Source organism: Carassius gibelio, chromosome B16 (genome assembly GCF_023724105.1).
Source record: "Carassius gibelio isolate Cgi1373 ecotype wild population from Czech Republic chromosome B16, carGib1.2-hapl.c, whole genome shotgun sequence".
NCBI classification, from domain to species: domain Eukaryota; kingdom Metazoa; phylum Chordata; class Actinopteri; order Cypriniformes; family Cyprinidae; genus Carassius; species Carassius gibelio.
Window position 1 is genome coordinate 11,358,858 of NC_068411.1, and position 21,866 is coordinate 11,380,723.

At 39.8% G+C, this 21,866-nt stretch overlaps 1 protein-coding gene and 1 long non-coding RNA gene across 4 annotated transcripts; both read right to left on the minus strand.

Annotated features, from left to right (window-relative positions):
- Window position 1: 1 nt before the first annotated feature.
- Window positions 2-13,691, minus strand: LOC127974915 (catenin beta-1). Of its 3 annotated transcripts, XM_052578499.1 has the most exons (17): window positions 13,513-13,690; window positions 7,707-7,751; window positions 7,359-7,583; window positions 6,790-7,043; window positions 6,467-6,705; window positions 6,065-6,266; window positions 5,127-5,271; window positions 4,939-5,042; window positions 4,810-4,836; window positions 4,058-4,396; window positions 3,776-3,934; window positions 3,478-3,597; window positions 2,740-2,890; window positions 2,325-2,446; window positions 1,976-2,036; window positions 976-1,201; window positions 2-748 (listed from the first exon to the last, which is right to left on the minus strand). In XM_052578499.1, exons 2-16 carry the CDS (start codon window positions 7,717-7,719, stop codon window positions 993-995), a joined length of 2,370 nt encoding a protein of 789 aa, XP_052434459.1. In that variant the 5' UTR covers window positions 7,720-7,751; window positions 13,513-13,690; the 3' UTR covers window positions 2-748; window positions 976-992. The 3 variants fall into 3 exon arrangements, with proteins under 3 accessions (XP_052434459.1, XP_052434461.1, XP_052434460.1); XM_052578501.1 differs by lacking the exon at window positions 976-1,201 and having other exon boundaries at window positions 13,513-13,691; XM_052578500.1 differs by lacking the exon at window positions 4,810-4,836 and having other exon boundaries at window positions 13,513-13,689.
- Window positions 13,692-14,584: 893 nt separating this feature from the next.
- Window positions 14,585-21,059, minus strand: LOC127974926 (uncharacterized). The gene is made up of 2 exons (XR_008157414.1): window positions 20,820-21,059; window positions 14,585-16,242 (listed from the first exon to the last, which is right to left on the minus strand). It is a non-coding gene; the product is annotated as an uncharacterized LOC127974926 (long non-coding RNA).
- Window positions 21,060-21,866: the final 807 nt, after the last annotated feature.

Consider the following 21,866-nt stretch of genomic DNA (forward strand, 5'->3'; position numbering starts at 1 on the left):
ATTATATAAATTTAAAGTCCATTTTATTGTTTAGCCAGGTCATTACCAAGTCTCAAACCAACAATCGCAGGCTACAATAATTAGGGGTTCATTTCAAAACCATTCTAAAGCTACCATCAAAAAAATAGATCAAGACAGGGGGGGTGGGGGGAACAAAGTAAAACTGGCCCCAACTGATTGCAAACCCTTTGGAACATTTGTGATTTCTTTAAAGCAAGAGAGCTGATATTTGGACTTCTCCAATTCTTGGTTTTATACAAAAGCTACACAATGTTACATTTGATAAGAATACAATTCAACTGATTAATTAGTGTTCTACACCATAAACTCGATAAAATCTTAATGGATCATTACCACTATAACTCAACACTATGAGAGCGAAAGAGAGACAGTCGAAAGGAATACAAAGTTCTGCAAAATAAAAGACGAGTATCATAAAGCAAGCTAGATAAGTACCATTACAGACTCAAATATCCTTTGAAAAATAAAAAGTAATAAAAAGTACAGGCAAGGCTAAGGTTGAAAATTCCATCTTAGGATTTGCATTTTGGGCTTTCTTCTGTCAATCACACCAAATTCTGACCGACCAAGACCAGAACAAAAGTTACTTCCATGTGTTCCCATAGGAAACTCAGCTTGTATTAGTGTGTCAGGCACTTTCAGAGAAACTAGCCCACTCTCTTGAGCCCGCTCAGCAACTCTACAGGCCAAAATCACAATGCAGGTTCATTCAGATCAGACGATACAGCTGCAGCAGAGAGAAAAGAGGGGACAAACAGATTAGAATCCCATTCAAGCGGAGAAACACGCACACATACAGGACTGTAATGAATTCAAAATGCAGCTCAGATTAGTTCTGCTACCGGCGTGCTTTACTCCAGCCCTTCAAATCTCCTACACACAGTGCGGTCAGCACAGATCAAACACAACCGGCCATTCGTGTCGAGTGCACTTTCGGGTGTCTTGGTGCCTCACCTAAAAAGTCATTGTATTTACAGATCGGTATCAAACCAGGCCAGCTGATTGCTGTCGCCCGGCGGGAGCCCATCGATCAGGTCCTGGGCGTGGCCGAGGTCGGGCAGGCCATCTACGGGGTAATCTGGGCCCGGGTGGTGCCCGCCCATCTCGTGCTCCATCATGGGATCCATGCCCATGGCATCCTGCCCGTAACCTCCGGAGTGGAAGGAGCGGTAGCTTGGGTCTGGAGGACGAGGGGAGTGGATGGGAAGTGGAGGGAGCACACACACACACACACACACACACACGTATGTTAGAGGAAGCATTAAACTGGCAGCTCACAATTGCACAACCTCAGTCCCACAAGACCAGAGAAAGACCTGGAACTCGACATTCTTTAGGAATATGGTGCCCTATTAGAGCTTGGATGGATTATCTAAAATAAATCTAACCTAGAATGGTAATAGCCAATCTCTATATTAAGAAAGATGCAAAATCATAAACAAATGCAAATATAAATTGTTCAATTTAGTCATTTCAATCATTTCAGTATTATTTATACATTTAGACTGATGGTTAAGCACCTTTTTCTAACAATTTGTTGAAATCAGGGCTGGGGGAAATATTTTAAAGAGATGAATCCCAGAAAAGAAAATTAATTTAGGCTCTTAAGGTTACAAACTCATATGATGGATTTTTTCCAAAAACCAACGAAATATGTTAAGCAGAATGACATGAATTAATCAAGGCAGTATTCACTTTCTTTGCACAGAAAAGGAAAATGAGTGAATGGTGATTTAAACCATTATGCCTAACTTCTCATTTCTTGGGGAAATTCTCAAAACATGGCAATTTTCAATCTTCAAAGAGTTCCAGGCCTTATTTAGTGCCCTGTCTTAATGGCAAGCGCCAGGCGTGTCTCTAGGTTTGGTGGGTGAAGGCTGATGAAGCAGTGGATTAGTGAGGATCACACCCAGATGCTGAGAGCGAATCTCATTTGTAAAAATGATGAACTTACCGTCCTGCCTATAGCCCAGAGGCTCTCCCTGCACACCTATGTCCAGCCCTAGATCTCCAGTCTGCAAAGACACACGAGAAAAAGATGCATAAGAGAAACGCTCACTTCAGTCTCAAATTCTGCGTATATCAGGACCAAATCAGTTACGCTAATGCTTTCAGAGTGCTTGAGGCTCATAAAAACAATAATGCTTTGTTACAAAGAATCACCTGGCCAGTAAATTCACAAATATAACACCCACATCTGCCATAACCCATTCTGTAATGCGCTGGGAATTTATAGGCTTAATCTACAGCAGGGCTCTGTGCCAGCGTTGATTGCAGGATTTCGCAGAGATGAGCCCCCTTACCTCGTTCCAGGTCATGGGCTCAGTTCTGAACAGAGAGCTGGTGAGCTCCACAGACAGTCGTTTCTTGTAGTCCTGGGGCTTATCCTCAGACATGCGGAACAGAACTGCAGCAGCGTATGTGGCTGTGGGCGAGAGATAGCAACGTTAGTGTGACCGAGAAAATATTTGAGCCAGGCCTGCTCACCCCAACCACTGCCTCCAGTGGAAATCCATGCATTGCTGGGAAAAACAAAATCTGCATAGTGTTTTGTATTCATACTTGCTTGTGTTTATTTTGTGGAAGTTTAACTTGTTTAACTCAAACTTTATGTTGTGACATCGGGAGGCAGTGACACAGTGTGCTGCCATTATTTCTATGTAATTGGTGTCTTTCTACATTATTCTATGGTGGTTGTGCTCGCACACACACACTTACCAACTCCCTCGTTTCTGGAGTGGAGGAGCTCTGTGAGAGGAGCCGTGGCTCCTTCTGCTTCGATGGCCTCAGCTGCCTCCTTATCCTGAGCCAGCTCACACAGCACACCTGCAGCTACACGCTGGATGTTCTCGATCGGAGAATATAGCAACTGCAGAGAGAGAGACAGACATGTCAGACAGGATCAAACTAAAAGTTAAGGGTCATCCAAACTTTAATTCTTAAAAATGAAAGAATAAAAGGTCTGAAAAAAAGTATCTGAAGTTCTCGTCCAAAACGTGCACACATTAAAAAATAAATACGGCCTGACACAGTGTCAATCGCCGTTTAACAAGCATACATTCTAACCAAGTGATAATCAATAGACAGTTTGAGAGGTAAATAGAAAAAGAGACAGAACAAGCAATATATAGAACGACAAACCAAAGAATAATCAATAGAGAAATAGAAACCGAAATAAAACAGCCATAAAACAGAAAAACAAACAGAACATGACCAATATATAAAACAAACAAATGATAGCTATAGATCGATACAAACGATAAAGTTAATGACAGACCAAACAAAAGATCAATAGACTGAATAATAGATCAATCTATAGATAAAATGACAGAACAAACACTATATCAATAGCTACAGAAGTCAACAAAGTGAAAGATAACTTTATAAGCAGAGACTTTTAGACAATAGAACAGACGTCACAACAGAGACAGATAATGTGAGGACTCAGTGACTGACCTGAACAAACAGTGGAATAGTGTTGAGTCCTCTGATCACGATTCTGTTGTGAATGTCTCTTGCTAGAATGTGCAGAGCTCCAGTGCAGCCCTCCACGATCTCCTCCATACGCACACCCTCCTGAACATAACACACACATGAAAACTTCATTCACCTATCCATCCTGCAAGAAAATTACTCGATCCCTTAACTTGTGTGCTTACGTGGATTCATTGGGTATAAGGCTTTCATTTCAGATGAATGGAATTGCACAATTCAGCAGACGTAAAATCCAGACGATCATGTGACCATGACTCACCACAAACTGCTGCTGTGTTCCACCCATGGAGGTGCGCCTCTGAGTGTCCTGATGGGCCCTGACCAGAAGCTGCACCAGGCGGGGAATGGCACCTTGCTCCCTGAGCGGGGCATGGTTGGCAGGGCACAGTGCCAGGTTACGGATCAGCCCGACTGTGGCCTGGGAGAGGAAACAGGCGTTTAAAAAGTGGTCAAATATACCTTTATGAAAACAATTAAATCCTCTTCATACACAATGAAAGCCACTGAAAGACAGGTCTATGATCTCATATCACTTCCATACCTTAATGAGAGGCCAATGTGAGGGAGGGTGGAGCAATTTGACCACCACAGGCAGCCCATAGTGCAGCCGCACTGCATTCTGGGCCATCTCTGCATCCTGATGTCTGGATGTGAGGTGACGTAGAGCGCAGATAGCAGGCTCTGTGATGTCCTCTCTGTCTCCGGCACGAAGTACAGTGCGCACAAGGGCCTCGATGCCGCCCACTTGGCACACCATCATCTTGTTCTTGTAATTGTTGCAGGTGAGGTTGGACAGGATTCCAGCAGCACACGTCACCACGTTGATGTCATCTGAACCGAGCAACTGGACCAGGGTGCCCAAGAGCCCCTCCATGCCCTCCTACACAACAGAAAGATTCAGAGTTGAGATGCGCTGCTTCATGCAACCCAGAATTTGATCCATGACAAACTCGATCCAGGTTATGTTTTTTTTTTTAGTCCCGCACACGACCAGCCACAGCCATTCGTAACATTTTACTACACGTTACATGAGGTTGTAAGCCTACCGTGAGTGGGTAAATGGTTAAAGACACAAAATCATTCCAGAAATGTTTTGATAATTAAGTAATTCTGATGCCACAACAACAGCTGGGTGAAATGTACACATAGCGCAGGCATTACAACCAAATGTAGCATCCATTCATGCTCCATCGACACGTTTTTTCTCCACAATTTGATGTCCTTACTGTGGGGGGTCAGAGCTGGCTACAGCCCCTAACCCCCATCACAGACAAAGGCAGCAATGACTGTTACCTGCACATCTACTTCTGCTAAAGACGTCTTCTCCATGGAAACAATGGGGAGACAGAAAGAGAGGGCTCATGTAGGAAGAACAGAAGACAGTGTAAAAGAGCTGAGGGAAAGAGACTGATGGATCAATACCTGTTTGGTGGCGGCGTCTGAGAGATTCCTCAAAGTCCACAAGCAGTTCTGTACCAGTCGCTGACTGGGGTCTGTGAGGTGAAGGCCAAGTGCTTGCATGCCACCTGAAAACAACAAAGCTTTCATGGTCAACCAATCCTAAATTGACAGCTCCATCTTTCCACTAAATTCAAGGTAAATGGACTCACCAGCCTCAACGATGGCAGGTTTATTACTGGAGCAAACTGACAGCACTTTGAGCACTCGACTGGTGGTCCACAACAGTTTCTCATACGTGTAGGTCCTCATGATGTTGACCAGAGCCTGTGGGCCTCCGCTGGCCAGAATGATAAGCTGAAAAAAACAAAGCAAATTATTGGAGTTAACCCAGGTTAACAATATACCATCGATACTGCACTGCTGAAATGGGTGTAACATTATTAATAACCAAAGACGTTGTGTAAATGCAGCAATATACAAATGTACTATAATAGTGTTGGGATATAATACCGTAAGCTAATATTATAACTCTGATTGAATGCCTGATTTAAATATATGCACTGCATGTTTCACATTTACACACAAGCTCATGATCCAGTGTTCTCTGTCTGTTGGTTCATAGTTAATACTGCATCTGCTTTGAGTTTGTTTCGCTTGTAACATGCATTTGGGAACAACATGCACCAATCTTCTTAGTCTTCTCAGCTGTTGCCAACAAAAGAGGAGCCTTAAGGTCTCTATCTGTTTTCCCCCCCACCAAAACAAAAGATTGCCTGTTTAACCATAAACAAAATATATATTGTTTATTATTAATAGTATTTACTAATGAATATCATTATAAATATTAGTTCCTATGATTAAAGCCAAATTGAATTTGGCTTGCAATTCAAAAAGAGCAAACCTAGAGCTTTTTTTTAAATCTCTATTATCTGAATAAACATCCCTATAATACAAACATCCAGTGCCGAAGAAAAACATCAAGGTGCAAATCAAAAACACTTCAATTCCAAATATAGCAGATATGTTGTTGCACTGCTAGATATGAGTGACAAGATTTGAAAAATAAATACAATTTGTAAACAAGAGTGTATCTGGCCAAGAAACCCTGCTGTGATGTGCCTATCTTTGAGAGGTTTTTCCTTCTTACTTTGCTTTCCTGGTTGCCGTATGCCAGAATCTGAAGGCAGTCTGTTGTGATGGCGAGGAATTTGACATTTGTTTTGTTTAACAAGGCCACCATTTTCTGCAGGCCTCCGGCCAAACGGACAGCCATCTTGGCTCCTTCCTGGTGCAGTAGCAGGTTGTGTAGAGTCGTAATGGCATAAAACAGTACTGAGTCCACTGGGGAACTGAAGAGACCACAGCAATATTAATTAGATCCAAACTACAGATAAATAATGGGATTCAAGCTGAAGCACAGAGCAGTTCTCAGTATGACTCAGCCTGCTAGTCCTTGAATCCCAAACACACTACAACTTTCCCCTATTCAAATCCACATGATGGTCGATATTTGTCTGTTTGAAAATGGAGAGCATGAAAGAGAACCAACCCAAGCATTTTGACGAGGGCAGGGATGCCTCCTGATTTGAAGATGGAGAGCAGGCCTTCTCTGTGGTGGGAAAGATTGTGCAGGGTGCCCGAGGTGCAGCGCGCTGTTTCTACATCATTAGTGTTCTGCATCGTCCTCACAATGGCCGACACCATCTGTGGGGATCGCATGATGGCATGACGAGAGGCCTCCTTCTTCGAGAGCTGGTGCACCATCACAGCTGCCTTATTTACCACCACCTGATGAAAGAAGAAGAAATCAAACCATTAGCACACTCTGACAGTCACAGCACTGGCTGTTTTTGACAGTCCATCCATTCCAACCTGATCCTCGTCGTTCAATAGTTTGGTGAGTTCTGGAATGGCACGAGTGGCCAGCTCTGCATCGTCCTGGTAGTTAATGAGGTTGACCACGGCGTGTTTGAGCATCTGCGAGGGCTCAGCCAGACGCTGGACATTGGTAGGGTGGGCAGAGTCGAACTGCGTGGAAGGTATCTGCATGCCCTCATCTAGAGTCTCTGGGAACATGGCCGCCCGAACTCTCTGGGCTCTGGTCATGGCATACTGACCATCAATGTCTACAGAGAAACCACAGTACTATATTAAGAAACTGTCTTTTGCGCAGTTATTCAAAACTATAAAGATCTGTTATGTCTCTGAATATAATACAGTGATTGTTATTCCCACAATGAAAAGATACAAACAAGCTTGAACAATGAGAAATTGTCTCAGCATTGTTCCTTACATAAACCAGTGTGAGTGCAGTTTACAGTTTCTGTTTTTAACATTTAAGACTCTGTTTTTACCCAACCATACATTAAGTAAATTAAATCCTAATTCTTCCATATTCTTTCCATGAATTCTTAAAACGGGAGAACAGAACCACCACATACCTGCTACCTGGTCCTGGTTGAAGGACTGGTTAAAGCCCTGCTCCCACTCATACAGCACCTGATTATCCACATCATCATCCTCTGGGTTGCCCTTGCCGCTTAGGGATGGGGCAGTGGTTGTGGCACCAGAGTGGATACCTGAGTCCAGGTAAGACTGTTGCTGCCAATGGCTGACCGCGGCTTTGCGATCCGGCTCCATGGCCATGTCGAGCTCCATCAAGTCAGCTGCACATAAAACATTGCAAAATTATATAACCGAATAGTATTCAAACCAAAATGTTAATTATTTTTAGCTCACCTAACATTTGTTTTCCACAAAATATTTCACTATAGCTACATATAACTTACATTGGGTAGCCATGATTCTCTCACAGCCAAGCACAGCTTCCTAATCTGAAAAACAAACACAGCAAAATGGTTAATATCACCTCCGTGGTGCCAACTTTTTCTCTCGTTCTCATATAGCGCTCAACATTCCACAAAGTCCAGCATGCATCACACAGAACCCCAGTGTTCAGACTGAATGCTCTCTGTCTCCTAACCTGACTGCAGCTGGGATGAAAGAGTCAGGCAGGATGTGCCACGCTACACACACAGCCACTCTTTATTATCTCCAGGTCCCTCACGATACTCCCCGGAAAGAGCTTGGGGTGAACAATAAACAGTGCTACAGGAAATCAAAGGACTATGTTATAATTCAGGAATTTGGGGGGTTTGGTAGGCGTCACTCCATCTATCCTTAAAAAGTATCCTTTAAATCATCCACTAAAAGGTATATTAACAAAGATTTGATTACCAAAAGTTATTTTTGAGTATTTAAAACAATATAAATATCAAGATTTTTTTTTTCTTTCGCTTTCGTGAGTGTAATTTGTGTGATTCCTGCTACCTTGAAAGTATCAGTCAGAATGCTATAAATGGACTAAAATCGGTTTCAAAATGTACACCAGCTTTTCCTAGCAAAACGTCTTTGACTCATAGCTGTATGGTTTCCTGCTATTACTGCAAATCAAGTTATTTTTGCATCCGTTTAGAAGAAGGTTCAATGAAATAAATCTTTTTGATATGCATTTCCAAACAAACGTGTTGACGGGCCACTGAAAATAGCCCTGAATATATCAGGCCTCGTGAGATTATATACTTCTTTCTGGTACAAATATCTACGTATAAAGCCTGGGGAAGCTTTTTCTGCATTTTAATAAGTCACTCCATCACAAGCGTGATAATAAAGCTTGAGCTATTAGTGTCTCTCCAAACATCCAACCTCCATCTCCACCTCTAAGCCATGAGAGTTTTAAGTAAAGGAGGTGCTAAAGGTTTATATGACCTTCAATAATGAGCTCAGCCAGAAACCCCACCATCACAACAGCATCAATATGCACATGACATTCTTTGTCGATTGCCCATCAACGTCAGCAGTTAACACCTACTGGAGCAATATTGAATTCAGTGTCTCAGTCTGGGGGGCCCCGGTCTCCTTCCCTTTTGTGAGGCCTCCTCCAAAATTACCATAACACAAGCCCCAAGCCCACCTCCTTTATTCAGACGTAGAACACCCCTCTCCAAGTCAGCAGGCAGAATGCAACCCCTCTCAGAGACATCCAACATTCACATGTAGCCTTGAGACCAAAACTGGCTGCCCATGTCTCTCCATTGTGTTGGTTAGCAAAACATACTGTTCCTCTCAGTCAAACAGCTCTTACAAAACACAAACATGTTGCAGCATGTGGAAAGGTCACTCGGTTGAAGATTTCGGCTAGCTCTTGACAACATTTTGCTGTTCCTGTTCAGGAGCTGCTAGTCCAGGTGGAACAGCACCACAGGAGGCTTAGCTTTAATGACGCAGCAAGGTCTTGGCAAATATTCAGAGAAAACTAACTTTTCCTGTTTATTGGGCTCTAGTCTCGCACACACTTTTGTCAGGATTTGGCTCTCCAAAGCAGCCTCTTCAAGTTCAGGAGCTGAATTAGGTCAAGTAAGGAAAGGCTAGACTGGAATACAGATGTGTGTGGTGTTGCACCCGGTCTATTATGGATAAACCTCAATTATACAGAGACATAATGGGGCTTGCCTCTCTAAAGACACCAAGTCAGTAAGAGCTATAATTATATAACCGACAACAAAATAGTGTTGCACTGAAACATTTTCTATTTCAGCCAAAATTGTTTTGGAAGGTGGAAATTTTGCGAGACAGTGATATTTTATTAGCGGTTCCTGATGGTGCTTTGTGTCAGAGTCTGCTTTATGCACACAACACAGATAAGCCACAACTAGTGATTGTTATATTATATATTGATTTCTCTATCTGAATAAATCTTTATTTTGATGAGCTAACATCAATTCTATGAATACTAATAATCTAAAATGTATGCCGTTTTCTGTTGATGTGTGAACAAAATGTCATTGCATATTATTTGTAGTCCATCTACCATTTAATAAATTGCAATAAGCTTTAGGTTTTGTTACATTTGAAATGAAAATGAAGAGTTTTCAAATTGCCAGTTTTATCACAAATTCACACAAGTGTTGTTTGGCAGCACACCTGAACCGATCATCACTTCCTCTTTACTAATTTTGATAGCATGAAATTAACATGAATGAATATCAGAAGGTATGTTGAAAGGACAAGTATAACATTTTTACTTGACTTGTTTTTGAGGTCTTAATTTTGGCATCCAAATATGCAAAAAATAAATAAATTTTATATTATTTTTAAAATAAATATAAAAAGCAATATAAATCAAAAAAGTTTTTATAAACTGGCTACTGTGCAATTAAAAATTTTACATACAACAAAAAGTGCATCACTACAACAAAACACTTAAACTGCCTCCCAGCTCAACAACGAAACCAAAAATCAGGCCATTTGTTTTTACAAATGGGGATATCACATGGACCAACACAGGTGCCAAAACAAACCCCCGGTCCAGGAGGAAAACGGAACTGACACACCAAAGCCTACAAAAATGTCACAGTCTTGTGCAGCTCTGCGTCAAACAGTCAAAATGACATGGTCAGCTCTTATGTTCTATATATTTGCCAATAACGAGGACAGTTCCTCTAGGAGGCAGCTGTCAGTATTGTGAATGCAGAGCATGGAAAGTGTGTTTGATAAGGGAATGTGTAAAACAGTGCTGCTGTGGCACTCTGCCTGGGGCTGCCGAGAGTTTCACAGCAGTCAGCCAGTCGCTCGGTCTATGGTTCACAACATCTGGATTCAATCGCAGAGATAAACCCAGCAGCATACAGGCCTTAACCCCCCTGCGGTATTACTGCTCGCTCTCGCACGCAACATGAGGTGCCAACTGAGCCTCAGCCTCCAAGAAATCCCACACACAAGCTACACGCAAACAGTCCTCTTGGTCACAGTCAGTTGAGATGATGCATGGAAATAAGTCTTAACAAACCACTACATGTTAGTCTGGGTCATTGATGAGGATGTATTTAGACAATCTTTTTTTCCATTCCAGAGCTCAATTGCTGGGTTATAAAATCATCTGAATGGACAGCGTGAATACAATCATGAAGAGAAAAGCTTCTGGGTGAGCTCTTCTGAATCTTATTCTAGCTGAACTCCACTAGTTTCTTTATTTCACAGACAGACTGGCTTGGGCATGAAAAAAAACCCAACCCTAATAACCACATGTGTGTGTTTTTCACTGCCTGGCCAACATTCAGATTGGATTCAGATGTGCATGTTTTGGTACCTCTACTGGGTGGAATATGGGTGGAGTTGGCCACATAGAAAAAAAAAGGGGGGGGGGGGATTCACAGTCCGAACAGAGCTCTAACAGAGAGGTTACAACAATGAGCAGCAAATAAGAAGTCATTACTCAAAGCCTGAATCTGACTTGGAACCCGGCACACAAATCTGTTATGCATACGTAGAATTTCAGACTCAGCGTTCTTAGGAAAAGCTAACGTCTGCATCACAAAACAATAGCCTGGACTAAACCCACCATTCTTGTGTCATTAGGCACTTCAACCCTCCTAGCTGGAGCTCTATTGTACCCCAAAGTTTACATGAAACTTTGCATTAAAAACCAGATTGTTGGTTTCAACTAGCCTGATCCTAATGTAGTATATAGATAAATTAGTATTGCACATACACCTGGGCTTTGCATCAATATTTAAAGTTTCCAACAAATTACCCATTTAATTTTATTTTTTTAATCAACCACCAAAAGATTTCTCTAACACAGTGCCTATTCCATACTCAACGACAGGCTCCTCCAAAGAAACCCAAGGAGGCTTGAGAAGACTGAGGCATTTGTTTGCAATCCTTGGCATTTGGACAGCATGTGAATTTAAATACCACCCAAATGGCTTGGGCTAAGTGTCTGTTGTGACCAGGGGCACGCAACTTGGATAGCAATTTCAACACCCGCATTCAATTTCAAAGATATGCCCATTGTGTGCAATATTTCAAAAGAACTTAGGTGCTAGCTCCCAGGAACATCCTATACTACACATCTGCTCCAAATGTGTCAGTTGTGATGAGAGATGCTCCAACAGCATGAGTCGGCGCCCGTGTGCACGTACACAGTGTATTCTGTCTTCATATACCTCACCCAGATCCAAAAACATACTGTAGCCTCTCTGTACAACTGAAATAACTGCCTCGGACGCTTCCACTTGGAGAGTTTAGGTATGAAGACTCAAAGTAAGCAGTGGGAGAACACTGTGTCAGACAACAGGTAAAAGGAAAATAAGGAGTCACACAACAATTAGGAAAAAAAATGCTTTTCTAAAAGTTCTTAATTATCTAAACAGCGGTCAAACTAAATGTCCATCAATGTTTCACAACTGTCACAAGCATTTTACTAACTCTAAAAAGTTTGAATTAATGTAACTTTTGCAACAAATGTACCTTTTTCTTTCCAAGTTTATTCTAAATTTGTCAAGTAAATTTCTTGCATGGAAGTAAACCCCATTTAAGTCAATAAAATAATGTGCATACACACTGATGTTCAACAAGGAACTAAATGAGACTATAAAATGCCTATTGTCAAAAAAGCGAGGAAAATATGCATAATGCCTTTAGTTAGACTCCATGACAGAGGTGGAGGAAAAGGCACACGTTTGGTTACATTTTAAGCCACGTGAATCATTAACAAATCTACTGCCAGTTGTGTTTACAGGGGCGGCTGCTAAAAATAAACAAACCCTTTAAAAATATATATAAACCCATACTTTTACAGATCGTCAGACAATTGAGAAGGTAAACAAATTCACTCTATGCAATGCATAGTGAAATAATGCTCAAGTCAGTTGGGTTTATTGTTAAGAAGAGCTGGGGAGTGATGTACGGGTAGTGCATGCGCCCGTCCGCGCGCACTGAGGATCCCCACCCCCATCAGCACGAGCTCCAGCAGAGTCCGATTTCACTCAAGCTCCTCCTCGACTTCCTCTCAACGGCTAAACACTTTAAATGCCTTTGTTTGTTTCTTACTGAGACTTAGATATGGGTCATATTTAGAGTAACGTTACTTGACAACAGCGCATGACTTTACTAATATCATAAGTGTTTATAACTCTAGGGTGATGGTGCTGGCCACGTATGAGAGCAGAAAATTTTACCGCAAACTTAATATCCACCAAATATTAGTTAGTCACAAAAGAAGCTGACAACACATTGAGTTCAGTAATACGCAAAACAGAGCTTGACGTTAAAGGGCAAACTACAAGTCAGCTAGTTGAGTTTAGTTAACCACGGACTAACTTACAACCGACTTAAACAGGTTTGAGATTGCGGCAAGACTAAATCAACTTTAGCTGTCGAATTTTACAAAGGGAATTCACCGAGTTAATGTAAAGAGGAGGCAGATATCCAGTTGAGTTCGGGGAGGATTTTAAATGGTCTCCACAGAACACTTTTCCAGACCAAAAAATGCTAACGTTAACCAAGCTAGCACCAAAGACACAAAATCTCTTAACTTGAAGCTTTATATAACATGTTTTTTTCTGATTCGTTAAAACGCGTACATTATTACTGTCAATTTGCGTTTATATGTGTGAATGTAAGTGTAATTTTGTCGTGATTTTGCAGTAATTATATTTCCCCCGGCTGATTCACCTTCTCTCTCTCCACACAGCTGCAGGAAGACATTCCATACGATAACGAACCACACATTTTATCGGCGAAAACACTCACCTGCGTCAAAAGCTGTATTATTCCCCTTTCGCTTGTCAGTACTTAAACACGAATAAATGCGACAATCCGTGGAAAAATTGTGAAGGAAAGACCCACGGCGCACGGCAGCTCCTGCGGAGAGTGAATGTGTGCGCGAGGACTCCGCTCTCGCGCAGCAGCACACTGGGAAAGATGGCGTCACTCCATATGTGCGCGAGCCATTATAAAAACTCCTACCTATGCCATATCCTGCCGCCTTCCGGAAAACTAGACCCCGTGCCGCTGGATCTCTATTGAAATAAAACCAAAAGCGGGTTCCGTGCTCAACAATGACTTACTGATATACAATTCGATAGTGTTAATGATGGCTGCGGGCTGAACGACCGAAATGTGAGATAATTTAGTGAGTATGTATGTAAAAATATGGAAACGTGCGTAGGAATACCAGAACTGCACGGATGTGGTGCGGCAAGGGGGCGCACCTATTCATTAAGTTTTATGAATATCGCAATAAAGAGTGCGTGTAGTATTGACAAGAAGCAACGCCACAAGATAAACAGACTAAAATCATGAATAAAAATGGCAGTTTGTCTGTGAAAATAAATGTTTGTATACCTTCCTGGCAAACGGGAGCTAATATGGGCTTTTAGGGACGGAGGAAGTTTTTCAATCTCTCTCTCTCTCTTCTGTAGAACAATGCAGCGAGGATCGAAAAACTACTGGATCAAACTGCTGAGAAATTTACTGACACATGCGAAAATGACAATCTGTATTTACTATAAATTGAAACAAAAACAAAAAATCCCCGAGGATATTTTTCGGCTGCAGCTGAAGTGTTGGGTTCACAAAAGCAAATATTAAATGTATGACGTTTAAACCCCTGAAATGACGATGCATATTTAATAAATATCCTTTAACGTGCATATTTTGCATGTATCCAAAAAACAAATTGGTGTTGTGACTGTGTGCCTCCATGGTGAAGCTGTCATGTTCAGACTGGTTCTTACCTCAACTCTTCCCTGAGTTTCCATGGAAAAATAGAGAGAGGAGGGGCTGAGGAAACACACCAGTGCCAAAACACACTTTAACCATATATGGTTTAATAAATCATCTTTAATTGTAACAGGAAAACATTGTGAAGGCATTTTGTATACCTTACGACAACATTGGTCATTGTTTGGACCCCTGTTCAGCTTATCAAACTCTTATTGAGGATGGTAAATATCACAATTAAAAACAGACAACTATAATACATATGACAGCAAACAAGATATGTGGGTTGAAGGGATGACCCCTAAAGTCTGTTATACTTTATTTCAAAGTACTGACGTTTATACTGACTGGCCCAGTGGTTTTCCTTTAGTCAAATGACATTAAAAGCAGAACAGGTTAACAAAGCTGAGGTAAACAAGGCATCTTATATTAGTCCAATATTTGCATGCCAACTGGATTCAAAATAACATGACTGAAGAAATGCTAGAATTCACCTCTATTCACATGTCATTCAATATAGTTGTGTTCAGCTTTTAATATTTAATAAACACTGACCCCTTCAATGTAACTTTTTCATTTCATTCCATATATTGTATTTTTAATGCATTATGAATTAGAAAAATTCAATGTTGCCTTATTTGCTTTGCCTTTTTACATACTGAAATCTGTTTAAAGCTTGCAATTAAATATGGTACTATTTATTGATTAAATTGTGGAAATAAAACTGCTTAAAAAATACAAAGCCAACCATAATTGAGAGTAGATTATATTTAGTAGAATGTTTTTTTTTTCTCTCTATCTCTCTCTAAAATGAAAATAATGCACGAGCAATTGTTTCAGTGCATTTTTCTCAGCAGAAGTAAAATATGGTGGTAATTTTTCATTTGTTTGTACTTTATTATCACAATCACAACTAATTATATTATTTAGAATTAGTATATAATATATTATTTTATATTAATTCAACAATTAAACATAGATTTAATCTGTATTATAATAATCTCTTCTTCACAAAATAACATGTAACATAACTCTGTCTCCCTATATCCTGTCTCCACATGATGTAAGCGTAGTGAAAGAGGCTGTTAATATATACATATCATAAATGAGTTATTATTGTTTATAAGCCAGCTTGAATTATACGTAACCCTTGCTCCAGCTTCCATCAGAGGGATTGACTTTATTCTGTTAATGCATATTAAAAAAAAAAAACAACTTGAACTATTTGCACTTTGCTCCTTTACATAGTAGAATCAGCATGTAATAAATAAGGTCCAAGAAAAAAAAAAGAACAAAAGAACTCCCTCAGTCTTTCTCTTTCACACATACAGACACATCAGGATTACATATGCATCTCCTGCCTTCTCCCAGTAGGATCAAGCTGAGAAAAGAAGTCACAGGTCTTGCGCATAGCCAGGAGTGCCGCTTTACCTAAAGGAGAGCCGAGGTCACGTCCCGCGAAGCTTTGCTCTCCTACTGGAGTGTGTGCATGTGTGTGTGAGAGAGAGAGGGTGAAAGAGAGAGAGATATAGTGGGTTTATTTAGAGAAAGGCAGTATTTTCCCTCGGGAAGCCAGAGGAATTGAAGCTGTGTGCTGAGGGGAGGGGCACCTTTCTCTGCACGTGAATGAAAGGGGCGCGCTAAAACCCACTTGTGTGCTGGCATGATTGTTTACCATGACCCCGACTTCACCAAAGGTCCTGAACCGACATCCTGGCTGTCACAGTAACGCTGGGCAGGAGCCAGCCATGTCCTGCCCTGGTACACGGTAACGACATGGAAGAGAGGAAAAAAGTCCTTGCAATCACTCATGTGACAAAAGTTAAATATATAGATAAATAAATATAACTGGGTATTTGAATAACCCAACAGTGATGTTAAAGTGCTCAACACTGGTAAAAATTCTTACAACAGCACATAAGATGAGGAAACATCATGTTGAGACAATGCAATTTTTAGTTACTCGTGTTAATTTTGAAACTTGTTATAAACTGTATATGATTTATTAGCATCACATATAATTCCTGTGCCTTACAAATAATTTTAATGGGTTGTATGATTTCATATATATATATATATATATATTCGATAGATATAGATATAGAATTGTAGAATTTGATCAATTTAGAGTTGTTAAGAATTATGAAACCACAATAAATATTGTGTATTATTGTTGTAGATAGAATCAGTTCTGCAAATTAGACAACTAGGACCAGATTTTTCTAATCCAGGACTGCAAAGATGAAATCAGGAAAAACATGTAAAAACACAAATTGTTGCAATAACTGAATAAATATCAAAATAAACTAATAGAAATGCTACCAAAAGAAGAAACATTTTGCGATAGCCTTTTATTATGTTTGGCAATATTTGTTGGTTTGCAGAGTTTGGAAGGAGCATTAAAATAAAAAAGGCATTTTTCATATCACAGAACATGCCTTACATATAAACACATCTATTTTAAATGACCATTATTATTTATTATAAACATACAGCTCATAAAATTGTCTTTAGAACTATTTATATACCACAATTTAAAGGAAAGATTTTTTAAAATAATAAAAACCTTTTTTTTAGAAAACAAAATAAATAAAATAACCTTTAATATTAAAAACAACATCTAGGAAGCATGTTTAACAGTTAGGACTATTCTTAGTGTCGGAAGGTCAAATAAAAATACTGACCCATCTACTACGCTTGTCGGATCATTTTAATTGCAAAATACCATATTTGATGCTCAAACAATGAATATACATTTCAGAACTTAAAAGCATTTACATAAATTCTTACAGCAAATTAGCAACAGTCTCAGTGAAAAAATAAAAATAAAATACAAACTCACTAGCTCCAGTCTTTTTATTTATCTTCATTTTATTTAAATACAAACATACAAACAAATAGTACCAACAAACACCATTAAAGCCTCCTTCAGTCCTGATTAAACTGCAACGGTCTACAACTTTTTCATCTTAATAGGCATTTCTGTTTAACTGTTAAATCACTGAACTCCAAATACACAACTAGCCTCGGACATCTCAGTGTAGTTTCATGCACATAAACAAATACAAAGCTTCTTTTCAGTGCGCCGACTCAAAATTCTCTTCAAAGGCTCTCCGCTTTGTAAGGTTGCACAGGCAACAATATCTGTGTGCGGACCAGCCCCTTTTGTGTTCTGGTTCATTGTAAGGTTCAAAAACACAGACTAAAGACTTGCTTTGCCACCCCCATTACATTCAAGCCTCCACTTTTATTCCAACTGGTGCTATTGAAATCTCTAATACCGAATAAAGTTTGGGATCCCCAGATCAATGCGGTGTATAGTGCATTGTGATTTTAAAATGGAAAGCTCCTCGCGAACACAGCATTAGAACTTGCAGAATTTTAGCCGGGCACTGAATAAATACCTCTGCATTCAAAAAAATGTGAAAATGTTGAAAAGGAAAGCAAAATGAGTTAAAGAAAGCAAGAGAAGAGGGGTGAAATTTTGCCTTTTCAATAAATAAAAGTCTTCACTATTAGAATCATTATTACAGTCCAACTGTTTACTTGTTTTTTCATTACATTTATAATAAAATTATTATTATTATAATTATTATAAGAATAGAAAATTAATTTGATTAATTCTTAATAGAGAATAAAATTCTGTCTTCATTTTGGGTTTGTATTTTACTCTCTGTATCAGCATCTTTATTATTACTATGAGATTCTTACAATGGTATAAATGGTAAATTAAGCCTTGGTTAATGTAAAATAATAACAACAACAATAACAAAAACAATAACGCTATAGATAATTCAAATTTAATATATATGTTCAAATAAATATTTTTTTGTTTGTATTATCACTGTTTAATATTTTAACACGTACCGTATTATTTCAAACAATACAGAATGGCTGCAAAATTTCACCTGTTTTACAACCTGCTATTATTGCCGTTATTATTAATGTTGTCGATGACGATGATGTCAATTGTTTTTGCTGTTTCTCACCCACATTTATTAGTACTGACTGTTTTCTTTTTCTATTAACCTCCCCTGGAGCAAAAGAAAAACAAATCAAAGAACTGTTAAAAGATGAAGAGTGTAATGACATCAATAAACAGCAACTAAAAACCGTATAAAACACATCAGAGCGCTGAACACATCTCCATCAATTTTCTCTTTTCTTCCTGCTCTTGCTTATGCCGAGATCAGCCTTTTATCCGTTCTTTGTTTGCAGAAGTTAAAAAGGGGGGGATACGTCTTTGAAGACAAATCTGAATATAAAGAAGTGACTGTGCAGTTTGTTTTAGACAAATAGAGGATTCAGTCATGGTGTAGATTTGTAGATAGAGAGAGATGTCTAATTTTAATGTCCTGGTGGCCTACTAAGCCACATGAAATGATACAAAAAATGGCTGCTGCTGGTGTGTTATGATGCCTGTGAGTTTAGCCTTGTACTAGACAGCGTATGATGCGGAAAAATTATATTTATATATAATGATTATATTGATTTATATATAATTAATCTAAAGATTAAAAAGGCATTCAATTACACCATATTGGATGAAATATAAATGGTTAGAATAAGTAATTTGAATTTAGTATTTATAGAGAATATCCTGATACATATACATTGTGTAAAAACAATAGCCACAAACAAAAACTGCACAGGATTATTTCTAAACATCACAAATTCAGAATTTTAACCAACATTGTATTAAAGCTGAATGCTGCAAGACAGCTTCTATTCATAGCTTAAAAGATTTAATTCCATTAAAAATTAGCAATTAATTTTTCTGTTTGTATAATTTGATTTCATTTGGATAGTGGTAAAAAAAAAAAAAAAAAAAAACCTACTATCAGACACCTTGATTTGAAAACACAATCATCTGCAAGGAAACTGAAACATGCAACACATGAATTCAGAGGAAAACACTGAAGAAGAAAAAAAACAGCTGAATCAAAGCCAGCTTAAAAAAACATAATAGTGCTGAAAAAATGTGTCCTTTGAGGGAGGGTGAAAGAAAGAAAGCAAAGAGAGAGAAACGGGGTGGAATATAATCTCATCATGCAGCGTCCACGGTACCTATTTACACCGAATGCAAAGAGGGCACGTCTGCCTGCGCATCCCTGCTGCGTGGAGTGAAAAGCAGGAACAAATCAAAGACACAGCTCATCTGTGTTTATATTTTCACACAATGAAAAACCTACTCTTTGTATAAATACACCCCCCTCCCATCTTTTATTATTGTATAATAGCCCCCCCCCCCCCAAATTCCACAAATCCATCTATCCTGTCTTGTCTTTCTCAGTACTTTCTCATGGATAATTAACATTTCTTTCTTCTAGTTATTTTATTTTTTAAATTACTCCTTTTACCAGGCTTATAATTATGTTCAGATTTTCAAAGTGATGCTAGATTTGTGTGACGCCGTCTCTGCTTGGTTTTCAGCAGACATCGCCTGGTGCTTCCTTATTGTTTCACTTTACAGACAATCACGGATCCTGCAAAGGTCACATCAGAAACGGTCTTCACGCCACACCTGTCATCTGATGTTCACGGTGATACCCGTCTATACGTGTCTTTTGCAAAGAACCATGATACTCTGTAGCTCAGTGACTCCCTGCACACACACACACACACACACACAGACGCACTTGCATCAGTCAGTCTACCCCCCCCCCCCCCCCAACATACACACAATGCCCTCCATCTCCCCTCTGCAACATGCACCATGCTTCCTTCTTTCTCCACGCCAAACTCAGCTCCAGCTCAAAGTTTACAGCATCCCTAACACAATGATTTGCATTCTGCCCACAGGAATCGCGCCGGGATATTCTAAATTTTTCAGCCATTCGTCACATGCATTTTTCAGACGGACTGACAGAATACAGACAGCGCTGGCGGAATGACTGCTGCTTGTGTGTGTGACGTGTGTGTATGTGTATTTTTAGGAACAGAACATGGCATGTGTGTGTTGCAGGAAGGCTAGTCCTGATCTAGCCGCATTGTTCCGAATCCTCACCTCTGCATCATCAGCTATATGATTCTGCTGGCACACACACACACACACACACACACACACAAACACACACACACCAGCTGATTGTGCTCCGAAAAATGCTTGCACAAATAATTTTTGGAACAATACATGATGTAGTCTTGTTAGCATTGCAAAAAGACAGTTTTGTCGACACTTCCACTTTGAGGAAGCTTGTAACAGGCTCAAAGGGAATAGAACAGAAAACACAATATTTACACCTTCTGAACTTTTCAGACCAAGTCAAATGAGATCAGACAGCGGTATTCTAATTGATACAACAAAATAGGATCATTTTGAACACGATGCTCACCTTTACTTAGCTCGCTCGAGACTACTAGCATGTCACATCCATCAGGCAACGCATCGAACGGCACCTACTGTATTTCTCCAACAGTCCACGAGATCCTGCTCTATAAAACACCGTACAAGAGGAACAAGCCTCAACCCTTTTCATCTTAGATCTACTGCAAGCGAGAACCGATGTGACCACTGCTCCTCGTGAGCTCAACTTTCATGTAAGCCGGCGACAGATGCAGCTTTTGGGTCTCTTTTGGGGGGCCTCTCCCCAATATTTTAAGCCCAATTTTCTATGGTTTGATTTAGGGTTGATGGGCTTGATGCCGGGAGTGAGACAGCAGGCTCAGCGGGGGCCATTAGCCATGGTGTGGTGGCCGACTTAAAAAGAGTTCAAGCTCCCGCAAGCGAAAGGAGGAGGGAAAACCCCCAAGTCTTCCTTTCCCACCTTCTCCTCTTCAGTAACCTGATGATGGTGCTCATAGCAATCATAATCTTTCCCCTCCATCAACAGACTTCTTGGGGAACATTCAACATGTTCTTAATTTTTTATGTTGTGTTATATGAAGGGCAGAACTTTACATAAACCATTTAGTTCATTTCATTCAAACATAAGATGTTTTTAAAGAAGGGTCTCATATTGACTGGCTTGTGATGCAGCAATAAGAGAACAATGAATTACTGTACATAAATTGTGTTTGGGCCTAGCGTTCTTTTAGCTCTTTACAACAAACACTTTTTACAATTATAATCCCAATATATGGAACTACAATATCAGTTCCAGTACCATCAGAATCTTCCACTAAACTGTTCCACTGTTTTCTGTCACTGCATTTCCCATGATTCTGTACAGAAGAAGACATTCTGAATTAGTGCACAGTGACAGAAAAAGTCAAGTCAGAGGGGTGCATAAGTATTTGACATAAATACGTTTGGAATACTGACCGGTCCAGAGGTATGTCATGCTATACTTCACTTTTGTTCACCCCCAACCCCCCCAACATTTTCATCTTCGGGACACAAATTAAGATATTTTTTTTATGAATTCGAGAGCTCTCTGACC

Coding starts and splice junctions, on each gene's coding strand:
- LOC127974915 (XM_052578499.1), bottom strand. Junction 6,706..6,789: donor TATTGAACGACGAGGATCAG/GTTGGAATGGAT, acceptor TTCTTTCATCAG/GTGGTGGTAAATAAGGCAGC. Junction 2,037..2,324: donor AGCCCATGACCTGGAACGAG/GTAAGGGGGCTC, acceptor GTGTCTTTGCAG/ACTGGAGATCTAGGGCTGGA.